Source organism: Aquarana catesbeiana, linkage group LG07 (genome assembly GCF_042186555.1).
Source record: "Aquarana catesbeiana isolate 2022-GZ linkage group LG07, ASM4218655v1, whole genome shotgun sequence".
NCBI classification, from domain to species: Eukaryota; Metazoa; Chordata; class Amphibia; order Anura; family Ranidae; genus Aquarana; species Aquarana catesbeiana.
The window spans coordinates 109,233,392-109,253,523 of record NC_133330.1 but is presented as its reverse complement, the minus strand read 5'-3'; the positions used below and the strand labels follow the sequence as shown (position 1 = coordinate 109,253,523).

At 45.3% G+C, this 20,132-nt stretch overlaps 1 protein-coding gene across 1 annotated transcript in view; it reads left to right on the top strand.

Moving 5' to 3' along the window:
• The window catches only part of RPS19BP1 (ribosomal protein S19 binding protein 1), a 49,379-nt gene that overhangs the window by 5,270 nt on the left and 23,977 nt on the right, over nucleotides 1-20,132 (top strand). The window contains exon 2 of the mRNA XM_073592624.1: nucleotides 15,948-16,100. Coding sequence (XP_073448725.1) covers nucleotides 15,948-16,100 — 153 coding nt within the window. The remainder of the gene's footprint in view (nucleotides 1-15,947; nucleotides 16,101-20,132) is intronic.

The window sequence follows — 20,132 nt, the reverse complement described above, 5'->3', positions numbered from 1 at the left end:
CACACGGCGGAAGACTCCCACTGAGGCGGATCATGCGGACGGAGCGGAGAAGAAGCCGCAGGAAGATGCAGGATGAGAAGAGCGGAGGAAGAAGAAGATGGAGAAGAAGATGGAGAAGAAGAAGATGGAGAAGAAGAAGATGGAGAAGAAGAAGATGGAGAAGAAGAAAAAGAACACCGAAGGAAGACCAGAAGAAAGAGGATGGAAGAAGAAGCGGAAAGAAGAAGAAACTAATAAAGGACTTGTCAAAAACCGTCTCTTGTGTTTAACCTTTTTGACACATTTTTTGTGAAATGGTAGTGGTACATTTTTACCCCATTACCAGTTCGCACGGGGGGCGGGATCTGGGGGTCCGCTTGTTAAAGGGTGCTTCCAGATTCCGCTAAGCCCCCCGCCCACAGACCCCCACAACCATCGGTCAAGGCTTGTGGGGATGAGGTCCTTCTCCCCAAAGCACCCTCCCAATGTTGAGGGCATGTGGCCTGGTATGGTTAAGGAGGGGGGGCGCTCTCTCGTTCCCCCCTCTTTTCCTGCGGCCTGCCAGGTTGCGTGCTCGGATAAGGGTCTGGTATGGATTTATGGGGGGACCCCACGGCATTTTTTTTTTTTTCAATTTTGGCGCGGGGTTCCCTTTAATATCCATACCAGACCTGAAGGGCCTGGTATGGAATTTAGGGGGACCCCCACGCAGTTTTTTTTTTTTTTTTTTTTTTTTTTTTTAATTTTGGTTCGGGGTTCCCCTGTGGGGAAACTCCATGCCGTTTTTATCAATGAACTTTTATGTGTATTGCCGGACCGACAATTCATTATAGCTGGCGCTAGCGATAGTAATTTTACATGACTTTTTTTCCTTTAGAAATGTCATTTTGCTGTCAGACTGTTCTAATTACGGGAAACATGCCCCCCTTTACAGGTATACTATAGACACATACTATAGAAGCCTGAGGAGCCGGGCGGACACAGGGGCCACAGCCGCCGCTACAGAAGAGGAGGAAGCCCGTCACTCGGTAAGTGCCACTAGACTAGCCGCGCGCGCGGGGGGTTTAGTGAAGTAACAGCTGAGTTGGGGGACGCGCCTGGCTGCATATGAGGGGCACAAGTGGCTGCGTATGAGGGGCACAAGTGGCTGCGTATGACAGGCTGCAATTGATTGGGGGGGGGGGGGCTGGGGTGGTTTCAGTATTTTTCCGTTTGTTTGCGCCCCCCAAAATTTTTAAGCACCAACCGCCACTGTCACAGACACTGCTCTATAATTTTCCTTGACCTCCCTTTTATGTATTTTGAAGGGCTGTGCACAGACAGATTTGTGTAAGCGAAGCTCCATGTGTTAGGCTGCTGTTTTCGTTCCTGAACAGATTGAACAGCCCTTCACATTATGTACATCATGCAGTGTGGATGCTCATATTGATGAGGAATGTCTTCTATGCAAAGGCTTGGCCCCTCCCACAGGCACAGCTCTATATTTTTCCTGGACCTGCCATTGATATACACAGTGCTATTATGCATTGGGCCCGCCCCCCTTCAGCAGAGCAGGCTAGGGGCGAGGGCAGAGCTGGAGGCGGTGCAGCTCGATATTTTCTCTCGACCTTGGTCCCGTTGATATACACAGTGCTAAGTTGCAAGGGGGCCCGCCCCCCTTCTCCAGAGCAGACTAGGGGCGGGGCTGGAGGCGGTGCTGCCGATGATGTAATTAAGCAACTCGCTCCGCCTACCCACTCGAGTCTATAATTTTTCTCAACTAAAATGAGCATCTGCGCATGCGCGGAATAGGCATGGTGAAGCAGCACATGCGCAGTGGAACCCCGCGATCAGCTGTTTTGTGATGTAGCCGCACCGGAAGTGATGCGGTCGAACTTCTGCACGAGTCAAGGTTTTCTTTTAGCACACCGGTAGCCCCAGACCATGACACTCCCACCACCATGCTTGACTGTAGACCACCATGCTTGACTGTAGACAAGACACACTTGTCTTTGTACTCCTCACCTGGTTGCCCCCACACACACGCTTGTCACCATCTGAACCAAATAAGTTTATCTTGGTCTCATCAGACCACGGGACATGGTTCCAAAAATCCATGTCCTTAGTCTGCTAGTCTTCAGCAAACTGTTTGTGGGCTTTCTTGTGCATCATCTTTAGAAGAGGCTTCCTTCTGGGATGACAGCCATGCAGACCAATTTGATGCAGTGTGCGACATATGGTCCGAGCACTTACAGGCTGACCCCTTTAACCTCTGCAGCAATGCTGGCAGCACTTATACGTCTATTTCCAAAAGACAACCTCTGGATATGAGGCTGAGCACGTGCACTCAGCTTCTTTGGTTGACCATGGCGAGGCCTGTTCTGAGTGGAACCTGTCCTGTTAAACCACTGTATGGTCTTGGCCACCGTGCTGCAGCTCAGTTTCAGGGTCTTGGCAATCTTCTTATAGCCTAGGCCATCTTTATGTAGAGCAACAATTCTTTTTTTCAGATCCTCCCTCAGAGAGTTCTTTCCCATGAGGTGCCATGTTGAACTTCCAGTGACCAGTATGAGAGAGTGAGAGCGATAATACCAAATTTAAAACAGTCAGCTTGCTACCAGAATCCGTTCCCCCTGGACAGAAAGGGTCTGGGGTAAGACAGAAGAGTGAGGATGATTGATACAAAGAGTAGAGCAGTCAGAGAAGCCATATACAAGTGTTTTTAACCCTTGAAATGCTGTGGAAGCTATATTGGGAGGGGGAACCAGATTCGATAGCAATAGTCAGCTTGCTATCAAAATCCGCTTCCCCTGGACAGAAAGGGTCTGGGGTAAGAAAGAAGAGTGAGGATGATTGATACAAAGAGTAAAACAGTCAGAGAAACAGATGTGCACAGTGGCTGCGTTTAAAGATTTTTTCAGTTTGTTTGCGCCCCCCCCCCAAAAAAATTTTCAGCACCATCTGCCACTAGGAGGTGTAACAATAAATAAAATAATAGGAGGGGCAATAAAAAATTAGATAAAATAATAGGAAGAGATGATAATGATGACGTGTATACTGATAGATATATAATAGGTGGTAGGAATAATAATAATAGGGACTGTGGGGAGAATTTCCAGTGTTCAATAAATAATATTAAATTAATAGGAGGGGTAATTAATATGAAGGGATAATAATGAGGTGTGTGTGTGTGTGTGTGTATATATGTATGTGTGTATGTGTGTGTGTATATATATATATTACACACATAGATTTTTTTTTTTTTTTATATATAATATATATGGAAGGAGTAATAATATTGTACCAGATATATATTTTATAAGGAGTGATAATATATACATATATATTTGTGTGGATGGACTAATATTGTACAGGGGACGCGCGCGGGGACGGTAGAAGGATGATTAGCATTCGGGGGAGAGTAGGAAGAGCGGCAGTGCAGAGGGCTGGAGAGGCGGAGTTCCGATCTCAGCCGAGAGACAGGGGGAACAGATTTCGACGGGGAAACCATTCTCGGCACAACACCGGTGTTCCGTCAGACTAGGCGACCTGACATTCCGTTATGGCCATCTTGGTACACCCCGCACTTAGCCGCCGTAAGTCTAAAGTCGCCAAGCGGACATCTTTTTACACCCACCGAATTTTGCATTTCGTACTTATTTAGAAGTCCATGACACTGTTTTGATGTTGAATTTTAAAAGCAGTGGTCTTCTGTCAGCTCAGCAAACGTGTAAGCTCAGCAAGCTTGCTGCTGCTTTTAAAATTCAACATCAAAACAGTGTCACGGACTTCTAAAAACGGTGTTTCGCTATATAAGCTCAGTTTCGTGGTTAAAGTGTAAAATGCAAGATTTCGGGGGGTGTAAAAAGATGTCCGCTTGGCGACTTCAGACTGCAGGCTTATGCCCCGTACACACGGTCGGATTTTCAGATGGAAAATGTCCGATCGGAGCGTGTTGTCGGAAATTCCGACCGTGTGTGGGCTCCATCGGACATTTTCCATCGGATTTTCCGACACACAAAGTTGGGGAGCAGGAGATAAAATTTTCCGACAACAAAATCCGGAAATTGTCGGAAATTCCGATCGTGTGTACACAAATCCAACGGACAAAGTGCCACGCATGCTCAGAATAAATAAAGAGATGAAAGCTATTGGCCGCTGCCCCGTTTATAGTCCCGACGTACGTGTTTTACGTCACCGCGTTCAGAACGATCGGATTTTCCGACAACTTTGTGTGACCATGTGTATGCAAGACAAGTTTGAGCCAACACCCGTCGGAAAAAATCCTAGGATTTTGTTGTCAGAATGTCCGAACAAAGTCCGACCGTGTGTACGGGGCATTAGTGTGAGCGAGTGCAGGGTGTACAAAGATGGCCGTGACAGAACGTCATTTCTGTTACAAAATCTGACGAAACACCGGTGTTGTGTCAAAATAGCTAATTCATTGAGATCTCCAAACGTGTCACTTCCGGTTACTGTAAAGCATCATTAATTGGAGATTTAGGCGAGTTGCTGTTTTGACACAACCCCTGGTGTTTTGTCAGATTAGGCAACCTGTCAGAATTTGTGACAGAAGTGACGTTCCATCGCTGCCATCTTGCTACAACCCGTACTCGTCCACAGTAAGGATACAGTGAGAAGGCAGCAAGCGGACATCTTGTTACACCCACCGGAGTCATGCATTTCACACTTATTTATAACAGTAAACTAAGCTTATCTAGTGACATACAGCATTTAAAAATCCATCTCACTGTTTATTTTGTTTTAAAAGCAGCGGCAAACCTGCTGATCTCACAGGTTTGCTAATCTGACAGAACACCGCTGAAAAATCAACATCAAAACTGCGTAAGCGAATTGAAAATAATGAATTTCACTATATAGGCTGAGTTTACTGTTAAAAATAAGTGTGAAATGCAAGACTCTGGTGGGTGTAACGAGATGTCCGCTTGCCATCTTCTCACTGTATCCTTACTGTGGAGGACTGCGGGGTGTAGCAAGATGGCTGTGATGGAACATGACTTTCGCTACAAATTCTGACGGGTCGCCTAATCTGACGCAAGCGTGTACTCTCCTGTACACAAAGAGTTTGATGTTTTGGGAGAACAGCAGCTGAGGAGGAAAAAGTTGTCACCGCCTTGGAGGCGGCCATGTTGTTCGCATCGGGCGGACTAACAATGTTCACTCATATTATCGTGTACCAGACTGTATACGCTTGCTGGTGTTGTGTCAGAACAGCAACTCGTCTAACTCTCCAGTTACTGATGCTTTACAGCAATCAAAAAATCCTGTCAAAAAATGCCTCTGATGGGTCTGCACATGCGCAGTACCAAACATCACATCAGCTAATATGTTGATCAGCTGGTGTGAGGTCAACACAGCGCATGTGCAGATTGCCTCGCTGTTGCTGGGTGGGTTTTCCGTGTGCTGAAGGGCGTGTTTTGTTTGTGTGTTGCAGGATTTGCCTGTGTCTAAGGGCGGGTTGCAACACTCACACCAGTGAGGCAGAATTTGCCATGTACGTTCTCCCTCGGCTCTTTGTAGCTTGTCGGATACTCCCTTCGCCGATCTGCGCTGCGTTGACATCATGCCAGCTGATCAACATATCAACTGGAGTGACGTGTACTGTGCATGCACAGACCCTTCAGAGGCATTATCCAACGGGAGGCATTTTTCGATAGAACATCAACCGACAGCACTCCATTCATCTTTGTTTTTTGCTGATATATATCCTCCTTCTTCTTCCCTTTTTTTTTTTTTTTCCCTTTTCATTTTTCACAGGGCTCGTTTACACAGGTGTTTAAAATACAGTGTTTTTAGAAGAGAACAGTATGTTTTGAATGCAGCACTATAGCATAGATGCAGCATCTATACACACAGGACTTCGGCAACTCTCCTAGAAGCCTTTCTTCCTTTCTTTTGGCAGGAAAAAAAAAAAACGCCTGATGCTTGTCATTCATTTTTCACTTCCTCCTCCTCCCTGGCCCATCGCATCATTTCCTGTTTGCAATGCCTTCTGGGAAGGGGCGGCAACTTCCTCTGACACTGCCGTTGCTATGGAAACCTGACCTGAAACCTAGTACACTGCTTATGCTGCACTGAGCATGTGCGAGATCTGTAAGGATGAGATCCAAATAGAAATAGTCTGGCTTCAGATGCCCACACTTAAGATGGCCACAGCCTGCTGTAAGTTTATAAAATAACAAACTACTGCTATAAACCAACAAACAGACCTTCGTTTACAGACTAACTACTAGATTTCATTAAGCTTGTGTATTATAGGGGTATTTTTATTTAATAAGTATAATTTCGGCCGGAACACCACTTTAAGTATTTTCTTGTGTCCTTTCTCTTCATATTTGCCTATTTTTGTCATGCCTCTGTGCTGCCTGGGTTCCAGTGCCACTATTTTGAAAGTGTCCTTCATACCATGCATGAAAGGAAGTGGATTGCATAAAAAAACTATTTATTTGCTTGGGGTAGGGATGCTTCTTCAAGAGATCTTGTGAGATCTCAGAGAGAAGCTCCTTCCTCTTCCCCCGCCCCCCTTTTATTTGCTGGGGAAAAAAAATGTTCAATGCATATGGTAGATGATTTGCATGATGTCATGCAACTTGAACCGTATAACAATACTGTGAGGTCTTGTAGTTTAGGTACAGGCAATGGTGAGGTTGCCTTCCCAGGGGGCATCTGTGCAGCCAGAGCTGTTTCACCAGTGCCATTAGGGAAACCAGGAAGAGGTGGTAAAAAGGGTAAGTAAAGCAGAAAAATTTGGATCATGGGTGCAATGCTCTAGCACCTGCAGTTTCTTGTCATGTTTGTAATAAGATATGAACCTTCAGCTAGGAGTTCAAATTTGACAGGATGCTGTGGGGAGAGGAAACCTACAGTCTTTACTTTAAGCCAGTAACACACTTCCTTTTTTAGTGTGACAACATACTATAGTGTATGTATGGGGGGCGCAGCGTTGTCACCCTTGGCTCCTTTTCTTCTCTGGACTACAATCCTCTCCTTTCTACACCTTTATTACATAGGGAGTCTTTCCCTTGCAGTTCACCAAAATCTGCTGGGAAAATTGATAACCCAATGAGATATCTGTTCAGAGCACAATAAGTGACAAGGATAGTGGATTTTTGGCAAGATCCACAGGTATTTTCTGTACTTGAAGTAAATGTATTTAGCCTGGAAAAAAAAAAAGAAGATAAATGCTGCTGCCACATCTAAGGACTGTTAAGCTGCAATAATAATTTTTTGTTCTTTAAATTACATGCATGTTTAAAAATTTTAAAACCTGTAATTTCTTCCACAGTAAGTAATGCGAAGCGCTGCATATGTCCTCTTTTCTTTCTTCCACTTTTTCAGTTAAATTCACAATTTTTTTTTTTTTTAAATGAAAAAAGAAGCCCCTTCCCCCAGTCAGTTTATATACATTAAAAGGATTTTAGCAAACCTTCATTGCAGAATCCTACCCATTCTGTGTAAACCGATATATACAGTCACATCGTCTCTTCTGCGGAGGACAGTCTGTCTACAATAATCACAATATTAATCCTGGAAAAAGAAGAAAAACCTCTTATGCCACCTACACACGAGCGGACTTGCCAATAGACTAAACTCCGTCTGCATTTCCGACGAAAAGATTTAGAACATGTTCTATATCTGAGTCCGTCGGAAATGCCAACAGAAAAAGTCCGATGCGGCATACAAATGGTCAGAATGTCCGACCAAAAGCTCCGATCGGACTTTTTCTGTCAGGAAGTCCGGCCGTGTGTACGCGGCATTACATGAGCAGGAAATCCATATCTGTGGGTGTTGGGTACTGAAGAGTATTCAAAACGCCTTGAATGTTGTCCTTTTTTAAAAGACACTTTTTTTTTTTTTCCTTGTTTTTTGAAAGTCCTGGGTGGCTACAAATTGATATAATGTTAAAACATTAGATAAAGCATATTTGTAAGGCATTGGGATATTCAGACATTACATAAGCAGGCTTTACTTTCTGCTTGTTGGCGCTAAACAGTTCTTACCTTTCCCCCATGACAAGACAGCGAAGACATAGCACTCTGACGATGCTGATGCTCTGTTCTTTTATTCTGTGAACAGTAAAGCTGCAATGTCTGCAAAGCGGGAGAGCCCAAAGCAGGGTGGATTTGATTTAAATCAAGATTATTTAAATCACTAGTAAAAAGGTTTTATTTTAAATCCAAATTTTTAAAGAGCAACTGTCATCTCTGTCCTGCAGCAGCTCCTCCTCCGACCCGCTGTTGACTCTCCGACAGTCCCATTCACTTTAATGAGGTGGCTGGTGTTGCGGCAGTGACCCAACAAGGTGAAGAATGTGGCGGCAGCAGGTCAGTGGATGCCCGCTAACAGGCGCTGCCATGATGAATCTGAAATGACAGGTGCTCTTTAAATATAAGGACTCATTCTTTCTGGTAGTTAGAATCTTTAATAATTGCAAACAAAATGATGGATTCCTATTTAGAATAATAAGCTGTTAGGTTAGTAAATATTCCTAAACTGGGTCTCTTTTACGGCCTGCTGCCGTTTTGCTCCTCAAGGGAGGAATAAAGCACCTCCAAGCTATGTGCAGGAAGATCACAAGGTTTATAAGCTGTTTAGAAGGTTTCACTTTAATTTTTACTGCTTGCCCTTCCTCCTCACACTTATGCCCTGTACACACCGTCGGACATTGATCGGACATTCCGACAACAAAATCCATGAATTTTTTCCGACGGATGTTGGCTCAAACTTGTCTTGCATACACACGGTCACACAAAGTTGTCGGAAAATCCGATCGTTCTAAACGCGGTGACGTAAAACACGTACGTCGGGACTATAAACGGGGCTGTAGTCAATAGCTTTCGTCTCTTAATTTATTCTGAGCATGCGTGGCACTTTGTGCGTCGGATTTGTGTACACACGATTGGAATTTCCGACAATGGATTTTGTTGTCGGAAAATTTTATAGCAAGCTCTCAAACTTTGTGTGTTGGAAATTCCGATAGAAAATGTGTGATGGAGCCCACACACGGTCGGAATTTCCGACAACAAGGTCCTATCACACATTTTCCGTTGAAAATCTGACCGTGTGTACAGGGCATTAGAGCCTGGTACAGATGTATTTCTCTTCAAACAATCATACAGTTTGTAGTGTACATAGATTTTGCAAAACAATGGGATAAAGAAATATTCCTGAACTTTGTTTTATATCATGGTTACTGTGAAATTGTCTGAATGCATCAATGCAGTGCATGTTATTTCAGCTTGCAGATCTTGTATTCATTGACTGAGTTTACTAAAAATGTAAATATTTCAGAATATACAGCCTCATGCTACATAACTAATATCAATTTCATGCTGAATAAACTCAATTATGTATCTTAAATAGAAAACTATGTTCAGATATTTTTTTTTTTTTTTTTTTCCCCATATCGTCTTTCAGGACAGCCACCTATGAGAGACCTCGGGTCCTTCCTTCTGAGCAAACGCCGCCCAGCCTAGAGTTAAAAAGGCATGCTTCCCCACCAGCTCCTCAGTTTTCGGTGTTTCCTCCGGCAGGAGACAGTGAGGAGCCGTGGCTAAAGACAGCCAGGGAGGCTGAAGCCTGTATGTCCGGGAAGGAGACAGAGGTCTCTGGGAACTAGTGGTGCTATGCCTCAGAGAGGTTACCTGGCAGCCAGACTTTTTTTGTTGCCACCCCAGCTCTCCGAAAGTTACATAGTAGGTGAGGTTGAAAAAAGACACAAGTCCATCAAGTCCAACCTATGTGTGTGATTATGTGTCAGTATTACATTACATATCCCTGTATATTGCGGTCATTCAGGTGATTATCTAATAGTTTCTTGAAGCTATCAATGCTCCCCGCTGAGACCACCGCCTGTGGAAGGGAATTCCATATCCTTGCCGCTCTTACAGTAAAGAACCCTCTACGTAGTTTAAGGTTAAACCTCTTTTCTTCTAATTGTAATGAGTGGCCACGAGTCTTATTAAACTCTCTTCTGCGAAAAAGTTTTATCCCTATTGTGGGGTCACCAGTACAGTATTTGTAAATTGAAATCGTATCCCCTCTCAAGCGTCTCTTCTCCAGAGAGAATAAGTTCAGTGCTCGCAACCTTTCCTCATAACTAAGATCCTCCAGACCCTTTATTAGCTTTGTTGCCCTTCTTTGTACTCGCTCCATTTCCAGTACGTCCCTCCTGAGGACTGGTGCCCAGAACTGGACAGCATACTCCAGGTGCGGCCGGACCAGAGTCTTGTAGAGCGGGAGAATTATCGTTTTATCTCTGCAGTTGATCCCCCTTTTAATGCATGCCAATATTCTGTTTGCTTTATTAGCAGCAGCTTGGCATTGCATGCCATTGCTGAGCCTATCATCCACTAGGACCCCCAGGTCCTTTTCCATCCTAGATTCCCCCAGAGGTTCTCCCCCCAGTGTATAGATTGCATTCATATTTTTGCCACCCAAATGCATTATTTTACATTTTTCTACATTGAACCTCATTTGCCATGTAGTCGCCCACCCCATTAATTTGTAAAGGGTCTTTTTGCAAGATTTCCACATCCTGCGGAGAAGTTATTGCCCTGCTTAGCTTAGTATCGTCTGCAAATACAGAGATTGAACTGTTTATCCCATCCTCCAGGTCGTTTATGAACAAATTAAATAGGATTGGTCCCAGCACAGAACCCTGGGGAACCCCACTACCCACCCCTGACCATTCTGAGTACTCCCCATTTATCACCACCCTCTGAACACGCCCTTGTAGCCAGTTTTCAATCCATGTACTCACCCTATGGTCCATGCCAACGCACCTTATTTTGTACAGTAAACTTTTATGGGGAACTGTGTCAAATGCTTTTGCAAAATCCAGATACACCACGTCTACGGGCCTTCCTTTATCTAGATGGCAACTCACCTCCTCATAGAAGGTTAATAGATTGGTTTGGCAAGAACGATTCTTCATGAATCCATGCTGATTACTGCTAATGATATCATTCTTATTACTAAAATCTTGTATATAGTCCCTTATCATCCCCTCCAAGAGTTTACATACTATTGATGTTAGGCTAACTGGTCTGTAATTCCCAGGGATGTTTTTTGGGCCTTTTTTAAATATTGGTGCTACATTGGCTTTTCTCCAATCAGCTGGTACCATTCCAGTCAATAGACTGTCTGTAAAAATTAGGAACAACGGTCTGGCAATCACCTGACTGAGTTCCCTAAGTACCCTCGGATGCAAGCCATCTGGTCCCGGTGATTTATTAATGTTAAGTTTCTCAAGTCTAATTTTAATTCCGTCCTCTGTTAACCATGTAGGTGCTTCCTGTGTTGTGTCATGAGGATAAACACTGCAGTTTTGGTTACTGAAGCCCCCCGATTCACTCGTGAAGACTGAGGAGAAGAATAAATTCAATACCTTTGCCATCTCCCCATCCTTTGTAACCAGATGTCCTTCCTCATTCTTTATGGGGCCAATATGGTCTGTCCTCCCTTTTTTACTGTTTACATACTTAAAGAATTTCTTGGGATTTTTTTTGCTCTCCTCCGCTATGTGTCTTTCATGTTCTATCTTAGCCATCCTAATTGCACCCTTACATTTCTTATTGCATTCTTTATAAATTCTGAATGCTGAGGATGATCCCTCAACCTTGTATTTTTTGAAGGCCTTCTCCTTTGCTTTTATATGCATTTTTACATTGGAGTTAGCCATCCAGGATGTTTGTTCGCTCTTTTAAATTTATTACCCAATGGGATACATTGGCTAATGCCCTTATTTAATATGCTCTTAAAGCAAACCCATCTCTCCTCCGTATTCTTTGTTCCTAATAATTTATCCCAATTTATGCCTTTTAGCAAGGTTTGTAGTTTAGGGAAGTTGGCCCTTTTGAAATTCAGTGTCTGTGTTCCCTTCATGTTTCCTATTTGTGTGATTTATACTGAAACTAATTGACCTGTGATCGCTGTTACCTAAATTGCCCCGTATTTCCACATCTGTTATCAGGTCTGTATTGTTGGTAATCAGTAGATCTAGTAATGTTTTATTTCTGGTTTGTGCGTCTACCATCTGACCCATAAAATTGTCCTGCAAGACACTAAGGAACTGGCGAGCCTTAAATGAATGCGCGGTTCCCTCCGCCCAGTCTATGTCTGGATAATTAAAATCCCCCATTATGATAACACTTCCCATCCTTGCTGCTAATCCAATTTGTGATAGGAGATCCGTCTCCACTTCCTCCCTCAGGTTAGGGGGCCTATAGCATACTCCCAGTATTATTTTCCCCTTAGCTTCATCCCTTTGGAGCTCTACCCATAAAGATTCCACCTCCTCCCTAGCCCCCTCAGTGATGTCATCTCTCACATTCACTTGTACATTATTCTTGATATATAGGCATACCCCTCCCCCTTTTTTACCCTCTCTATCCTTGCGGTATAGGGTATACCCTTGAATGTTTGCCAGCCAATCATGAGAGCTGTTGAACCAGGTCTCTGAAATTCCCACAAAATCCAAATCCTCCTTGTACAACAGTATCTCTAGTTCACCCATCTTGTCCGCCATGCTCCTGGCATTGGTGAACATGCCACATAGTTTAGACCGGTCGCATATTGTCCTCGTATTGGGTGTTTCAAGATTGCAACTAGGACTTGCTACTATACTCACCTTGTGTTTTTGTGCTTTGGTTAACCTACCACTAATGCCCCCAATACTACCCTCTGGAATATCTTCCGCGCTGGCTATCACTGTCTCTGGACCCTCCCCCCCCCCCCCCCCATCGCCTAGTTTAAAAACCCCTCTAACTTTTTGGCCATAGTTGTGTCGTGGGATTCTCCGGGGGCCTGCTTTTAGGTTCTCAGTGGAGACTCAGGAGGAGGTGCTGTTCCCACCCCACCCCCCTTTTCATTCTGGTTGCGAGCTGCGATGCAGCTCATAGCAGGGCTGTGTGGCTGGTGACGTCACTTCCAGGGGGTGTGCACCTCTCCTTGATTCGCAGCTTCTGGTTCCAGCCGCGGATGCTGAAGGCGGGCCAGACTTTGGCTGATGGGGACCCAGAAAGGTTGCACAGGCGGCTGGAGGTCCCAGAGGCAAGACCATCCTTTTCACAACAGGAGCGTGTCAGAGGCAGGGGCCATCGTGGCGGATTTTGGCGTTGTCAACATCGCCATCATAAGGTAAGGAAGACCCAGGGGGGTTTGCATCCCTTACCTGTCTTTTGGTTGGTGGTCGGAGGGGAGGAGGCACATGTGACCTGGGGGCTGGTGGTTCTATGTGCTTTCCGGGGGGGGGTGAGCTTGAGGTCCCAGGGCTTGGACTACCTCACAAACGGGGTTGCCTGCCAGTTGGGCGGGTGGTAACTCCCACAGCCCCAGACTGTGCCTCACCAGCGATAGTAGGGTACCATTCCCTTTCCTGCCGGTCACCCCCTCTGGGGGAACTGGAGGATTCCATATTTAGTTTCACAAAGGAACCAGAGTCTTCACCAGGGGAGTGAGTGAGTACTGCTGTCCCCCATCCTCAGTTCCTGGGGAAAGCGTCTATACAGGGGCAAAGGCCTGTGTGGCTGACACTTCTGCCTGGCAACACTGGGGTGGTTAGTTCATATCCCCCAACATTCCAGTACTTGCATCAAGTTGTGGGTTCTCTCTGTGTTTGTGTTCTGCAGTTAAAACTTTGCCTGTGTAGGACCGGCAAACCAGCTCATCTAAAAGCATCATTTTCTCTGGGTCAACCCACAAACAGTGAGGAAAAAGCTCACATTGAAGGTGTTACACCTAAACTGCGCCCTAAACACTGAGGTCATGACTTTGAATCCCAACCAAGCTAGCACCCTGCATGTTTCACTAGTGTTTTGAGGTTACAGGGTTGCCGGCCGGATGGTGCCTGATGGCCACATCACCTGTATGCACCTGATATAGGAAACTAAACAGGGGATCTCTGGTGACCAGGGCCTGATTATCGAGGGGTTGCCCCCTGGATGGCATCACGTAGGGTTAAAGGCCTTCACTTCAGTTGACCATACCCTAGAAAGATACAAAGGTTTCTAAAACACTTGTTAAGAAGTGGGAGAAGGCCTGGATGGTGAATCCAGTAGGCCCCCTCATTACAAAATTTCTCTTGCTCCACGACCAAGGCCAGAGCAGTGGGAAAGAGCGTTCCTGTCCATTAGGTCTGATGGAAGCTGGGGAAGACTAGGGTCCAGCTTCTTGGCAGGCTTTGGTTCAGTACCCTCTGCTCCCACCAGACGCAGTTTTTTCCACAGATCCAGACTTACCGGCCTAGTCTTGGGAGACGGAGGGGTATTGTTGGATTCCATGCTCGGGAGAATGAACTCTCTTCTGAAAGGGACCTGTGATTGTTTTCATCGTAGGAAAATTAACTACTCCTGGCATTTATACTGGTGTCATGCATCTCAGAATATTGTCTGACACAATTTCAGACACTCATTGATGCACGGTTAGTAAGACCGGCAGCCCCCCAAGTGGTGGGTGACTAACAGCATGTCCAAGACTGTGCTATCTCCTCCCACATGGGACCTGTTCTTTGTCCTGGGCCGGAGGTGATTCTTGCATAGCAAACAGGAAGAGAGCCCTTCCTGTGAAATACAAGGGTGACCCAGGTAGGAATGCTGGTCTATGGCCACAGCACCCTAAATGCACCCGATCTCATCTGATAACGGAAGTTATGACTAAAACTCAGTGGAGACCTCTTGCAGTTGCAGGTTCTTCCATCTGGACCATCTATAGGGCGGTTAACCCTGGGATCTCGAGTTTCCTCCGGGAACTCTGTTTTCCTCCCATAAAACGTCCTCTTTGGGCCTGAACCAGTAAAGGGTTTGCACTCTTGGGTAGATGCCGTCACTTAGCTGGCGTTTCCCCAGGTGCTGTGTCATCTCGCCCACCCCCAGTCTTACCGGTGGGCATAGAACACTACGATTGTTCTCTTTGTATCACACTGGCTTAAAGGACCACGGTTCTCTGTCCTGAGGGCTCTGGGAACCTGGTGGTCTGACTACTAAGAGGGATCCCTCAAGATTATATTTTATGCTCCACTTACCTGAGATTTGGAAGCGTTACAGCAGCTGGACCAGCTTTAGGTCTGCAGTCTCCCAAGTAGGACCAAACTTTACTTATTGTAGGGCCTCGTGGGATCTTCCTTTTGAATTTTGGTTCATGTGTCTAAGGGGTTTCCTTCCTTGTTTTGCAGGAACTAAAGTAAGGGTTAAAATGGCATTAGCTAACAATCGGACAAGCTTATATGTAGGGAGATCTCGGAGAAGCTGATGCTACTCCACGCCAGATCTGTGCAACGGCAACATGATTCAGCTCTCCCACCTTTTACCTGACACTAGAGGCTGATCTTGTTGTCAGCAAAGGGATCAGGCTCTTTGGACACAGAGTCCTGTAAGTCATAGTCCCACCCTAAGGGTAAGTGCTTGCTTATCTTCTCATAAGTGGCTGTCCTAAAAGATGATATGGGAAAATTAGAGTTACTTACTGGTAACGTCTTTTCCAGCAGTCATTCAGGACAGCACTGTGTACCCACCCTTGTTGGTTTCCTTTTGGGTTCCTGACTCAGGAACCATCAAAAAGTAATTTATGGTGTATGATGCGTTCTTGTGTCTCCCCAGCTGGCCGGAGTTGCTCTTGAAGAACTGAGGAGCTGGCGTGGAAGCATGCCTTTTAAATCTAGGCTGGGCGGTGTTTCCTCAGAAGGGAGGAGGGGAAGTCTGTCATAGGTGACTGTTCTGAAAGACTCCTGGAAAAGACGTTACCAGTAAGTAACTGTAATTTTACTCCAAAAGCGTTTTATTAAAAATAATTTTCTAAAAATCAAATCTGATTTTTAAATCAAAATCCTTTTTCTTTTCCACCCTGGCCCTAAGTGTCTAAGTGTTGCCCCTTATTCTCCCATTGTGTGTACTGTTGTGCAGCTTGGCTTATGGGTCACTGTCAACCTTTTTTACTTTGTAACATTCAATTCTTTATGTATGAAAACCTAGGTTTCAAAAAGCAACCAAAAAAGCACAAGCAAAATGATGCCTTAAACAGCAATAAAATAGGAATGAAGAAGCGGCTCCGAAAACTGAAACATCAGGGACAGCCACAAAATCAGAGAGCGACAGCCAAAGACAGAGTTGTTAAATCAGCAATAGGTAAGACTTGCGAATGGGGGGTGGTATTGGATCGGTGAACAGGCGAAAGATCTAATTTTTTTTTTTTTTTGATAAAATTTGTGTAAAATAAGTAGATACCAAATATGTCAAGCTTTAAAGCTGTGACTGACATGCACATTTTGGATTAGCTCCATATGTGATGGCCTAGTGCAAGTGACGGGTTCCCTTTAACCACTTGCCGCTGGCTCACCATCAAATGACGGCTGGGCGGTGCGGCTCTCATTCTGGGTGGACGTCATATGACGGCCTCCCAGAATGACCGCTCTCGCGTGCCCCTGGGGGCACGCAGCACTCCTAGGACATGGCGCGACCCAGAGCCGCGGCTCTTTAACCATGTGATCGACTGTGTCCAATCCCAGCCGGTCACATGTAAACACGGAGATGCCGGTAATCGGTTCTCCTCGCCTCACACTGACAGAATGAGAGTAGAGCCGATCAGCGGCATCTCACAGGGGACAGCTAGGATTGTAATGGGGGCACTGACCATCAGTGCCCTGATTACAATTAAGTGCCCAGCAGTGCTTGCCCACCAGTGCCAGCAATCTGTGCCAATTAGTGATGCCAGTCAGTGATGCTCATCACTGCTGCCCATAAGTGCGGCATATTTGTGCCTCATCAGCGCCCATCAGTGAAGGAGAAAAATTACTTATTTACAAAATTTACTGACATAAACTAAAACTTATTTTTCTCAAGTCGACTTCCAGGACGGCACCCCGGGAGATGACTGGTCCACCTGACAGGAAGCACAATCAAAGAGGTTAAAAGCCCCCGCCCCTCCCCTTGCTCCTCGCCCCCAGGATGCAAGTTCCTGGGGGTGGGGGGCACACCTAGAGGATCTAAAAGCTCAGGGGTCCTGGGACTCGAGACAAAGAGGGTCTTCCTCCAACTTTCGAGAGCTTTTGGCCGTCGGAGAAGCGTTAAAAGCGTTCGAGGGAAGAATCAAGAACCAGGAAGTTCAGATCCTTTCAGACAATGCCACAGCAGTGGCTTTTCTGAATCATCAAGGGGGCACCAGATCCATGTCCCTCCTGGCCCTGTGACTACAGATCCTGGGTTGGGCGGAGCACAAGGTTCTCTCCATTTCCGCAGTTCACATAAAGGGAACTTTGAATATAGAGGCAGATTATCCCAGTCGCCAGCCAATTCTGCAGGGAGAATGGATGCTGAATCCAGAGGTTTTCTCCTTGGTTTGCCAGCAATTTGGCGTTCCAGAAGTAGATCTCTTCATAACTTTAAAAATCAAGCTAGTAGGTTATTATCTACTAGAATAAACAGATTTAAAAGTTCCTCTAAACTGCTATTACAGATAACCACTGACAAACTGCAGGAATTGGAACAGGTGTACGCACAAGATCCCAGTATTGACAACCTACATAAAGTACAAATGCAATCCAGAGTGGTAACCCAAATGCATACAGAGAAAGCCAAACAACAGGTATTTTTTAACCACTTGACATCCGGAGGACGTCATATGACGTCCTCGACTTTCGGGGCTTATATCTGAATGATGTCTGAGGCTACAGACATCATTCAGATACCGGCATTTTCAGCCGGCGATTCCGTACACCATAAGAACGTTCATAGCGGCTGTTCCGCCGCTTGATCGTTCTTACGGGCGGCGGGAGGGGACGTCCCCCCCCTCCCGCCGCCCTCCGGTGCTACTACCGACTCACCTCAGCGATCGGTGAGTCGGATAGCGGATCCGCCGGCGCCGGATGTTCACCATAGAGATTTCCGGCGGACCAGATGGTCGCCGGAGTCTCTATGATCGTTCGGAGGCCGGGCGCGATGTTATGACGTCACGCCCGGCCTCTGCATTCAAAAAAACGGCGCCGCTTCAGCTGTGAAGCGGCGATCGTTTTATTTTTTTTTTTGATTTTAGGCTTCCCAGCCTAGAGGTGAGATGTGGGGTCTTATTGACCCCATATCTCACTGTAAAGAGGACTGATCGTCTCATATTCCTATTACAAGGGATGTTTACATTCCTTGTAATAGGAATAAAAGTGATCAAAAAAAAAAAAATTTTTTTAAAGTGTAAAAATAAAAATTTTTAAGTAAAATTAACAATAAAAAAAAAAAAAAAAATTTTTAAAGCGCCCCTGTCCCCGTGAGCTCGCACGCAGAAGCGAACGCATACGTAAGTCCCGCCCACATATGAAAACGGTGTTCAAACCACACATGTGAGGTATCGCCGCGAACGTTAGAGCGAGAGCAATAATTTTGGCCCTAGACCTCCTCTGTAACTCAAAACATGTAACCAGTAAAAAATGTTAAAGCGTCGCCTATGGGGATTTTTAAGTACCAAAGTTTGGCGCCATTCCACGAGCGTGTGCAATTTTGAAGCGTGACATGTTAGGTATCTATTTACTCGGCGTAACTTCATCTTTCACACAATGCAAAAAAATTTGGCTAACTTTGCTGTTTTGTTTTTTTTTAAAGCATGAAACTGTTTTTTTTTCAAAAAAAACGCGTTTGAAAAATTGCTGCGCAAATACCGTGCAAGATAAAAAGTTGCAATGACCGCCATTGTATTCTCTAGGGTCTCTGCTAAAAAAACATATATAATGTTTGGGGGTTCTATCTAATTTTATAGCAAAGAAATGATGATTTTTGACATGTAGGAGCGAAGTGTCAGAAATGGCCTGGATGTGAAGTGGTTAAAAAACAAAGAATTTTCTTACACGGAGAGCAAGCGGGTAGACTACTGGCATATTTAGCTCATTTAAATGACAAACCCCCAGTGGTAGTGACCTTAACTACCCAACAGGGGGACCTGATGACTGACCCACACCAAGTTGCAGATAGTTTCCAAAACTTTTATAGGAATTTATATAAAACTCAGAGTGCACACTCTATGCAAGAAATTAAAAATCACTTGCACGGTATTCAGTTTCCTAGACTCAATACAGAACAGGTTAAGTTACTGGATGCCCCCATTAGCCAAGAGGACATCTCTGAAGCACTGTCCCAGCTAGCTAAATCTAAGGCCCCTGGACTTGACGGCTTGCCATTAGAATTTTACACTACATTCCCTGACATTTTAATTCCGAAATTGCAAAAACTATACCAATTGATATTTCTACATGGAACACTCCCTCCATCTATGCAGGAAGCACAGATAATAGTTCTACCCAAACCAGGGAAAGACCCCAGATATCCCGAGTCTTACCGTCCAATTTCGCTACTTCAAGTAGATATCAAAATATTGGCCAAAATTCTAGCGTCCCGCCTAAATAAAGTCATATTAGCATTAATACACCCTGACCAGACAGGTTTCATGCCCAGAAAAAATACGGCCATGAATATAAGAAGACTATTTTTAAACCTCCAAGCGCAGCATGACAACCGAGGTACCAGAGTAGTGGTGGCCTTAGACACAGCAAAGGAGGTGGGGCGTGGCCGGATGTGAGCAAGGCAGCAAGCGTTTCTCAGAGGCTCCGTTTATCCTGGACTAATCCGCGATTTTGAAGCATTCAATCCGCCAATCCAACCTAACCATCCTGCAGAGGAAGCAATCAGGAGCAAAAGGATGCATTCCTCACCCTCCAAGAAGCAGCAGAAAGCCGCAAATGAGCAGCGCCATACCCGCTCCATGAAGGACGGAACGAAAGACTCCGCCCCCGCTATCTTGCCTGCACGGAGTTCAGCAAAGCGCGCCACACTGACATCAGGGAAGATGGCGACGGAAAGAGACGCTGCTGTGCTGGAAATAGCAGATGATCAAGCGGAGGAGTCACAGGGGGCTGTGGATACGGATGCCATAATAAGACCGATCCTAGAAGCCATAAACACCAGTAAGTCGGAACTTATGGGTAGAATTGATCACCTATCATCTGAGTGTACCCTGATAAGGCATGATCTTGACAAGATCCGGGGGCGGCTTACTACTGTGGAAACGAGGGTCTCTGATGTGGAAGATATCACTCACTCTCAGGGGGCAAACTTATCTGAATTGAAAGATATGGTGCTCTCCTTGCAGCGCAGAGCAATTGACGCTGAAGACAGACAGAG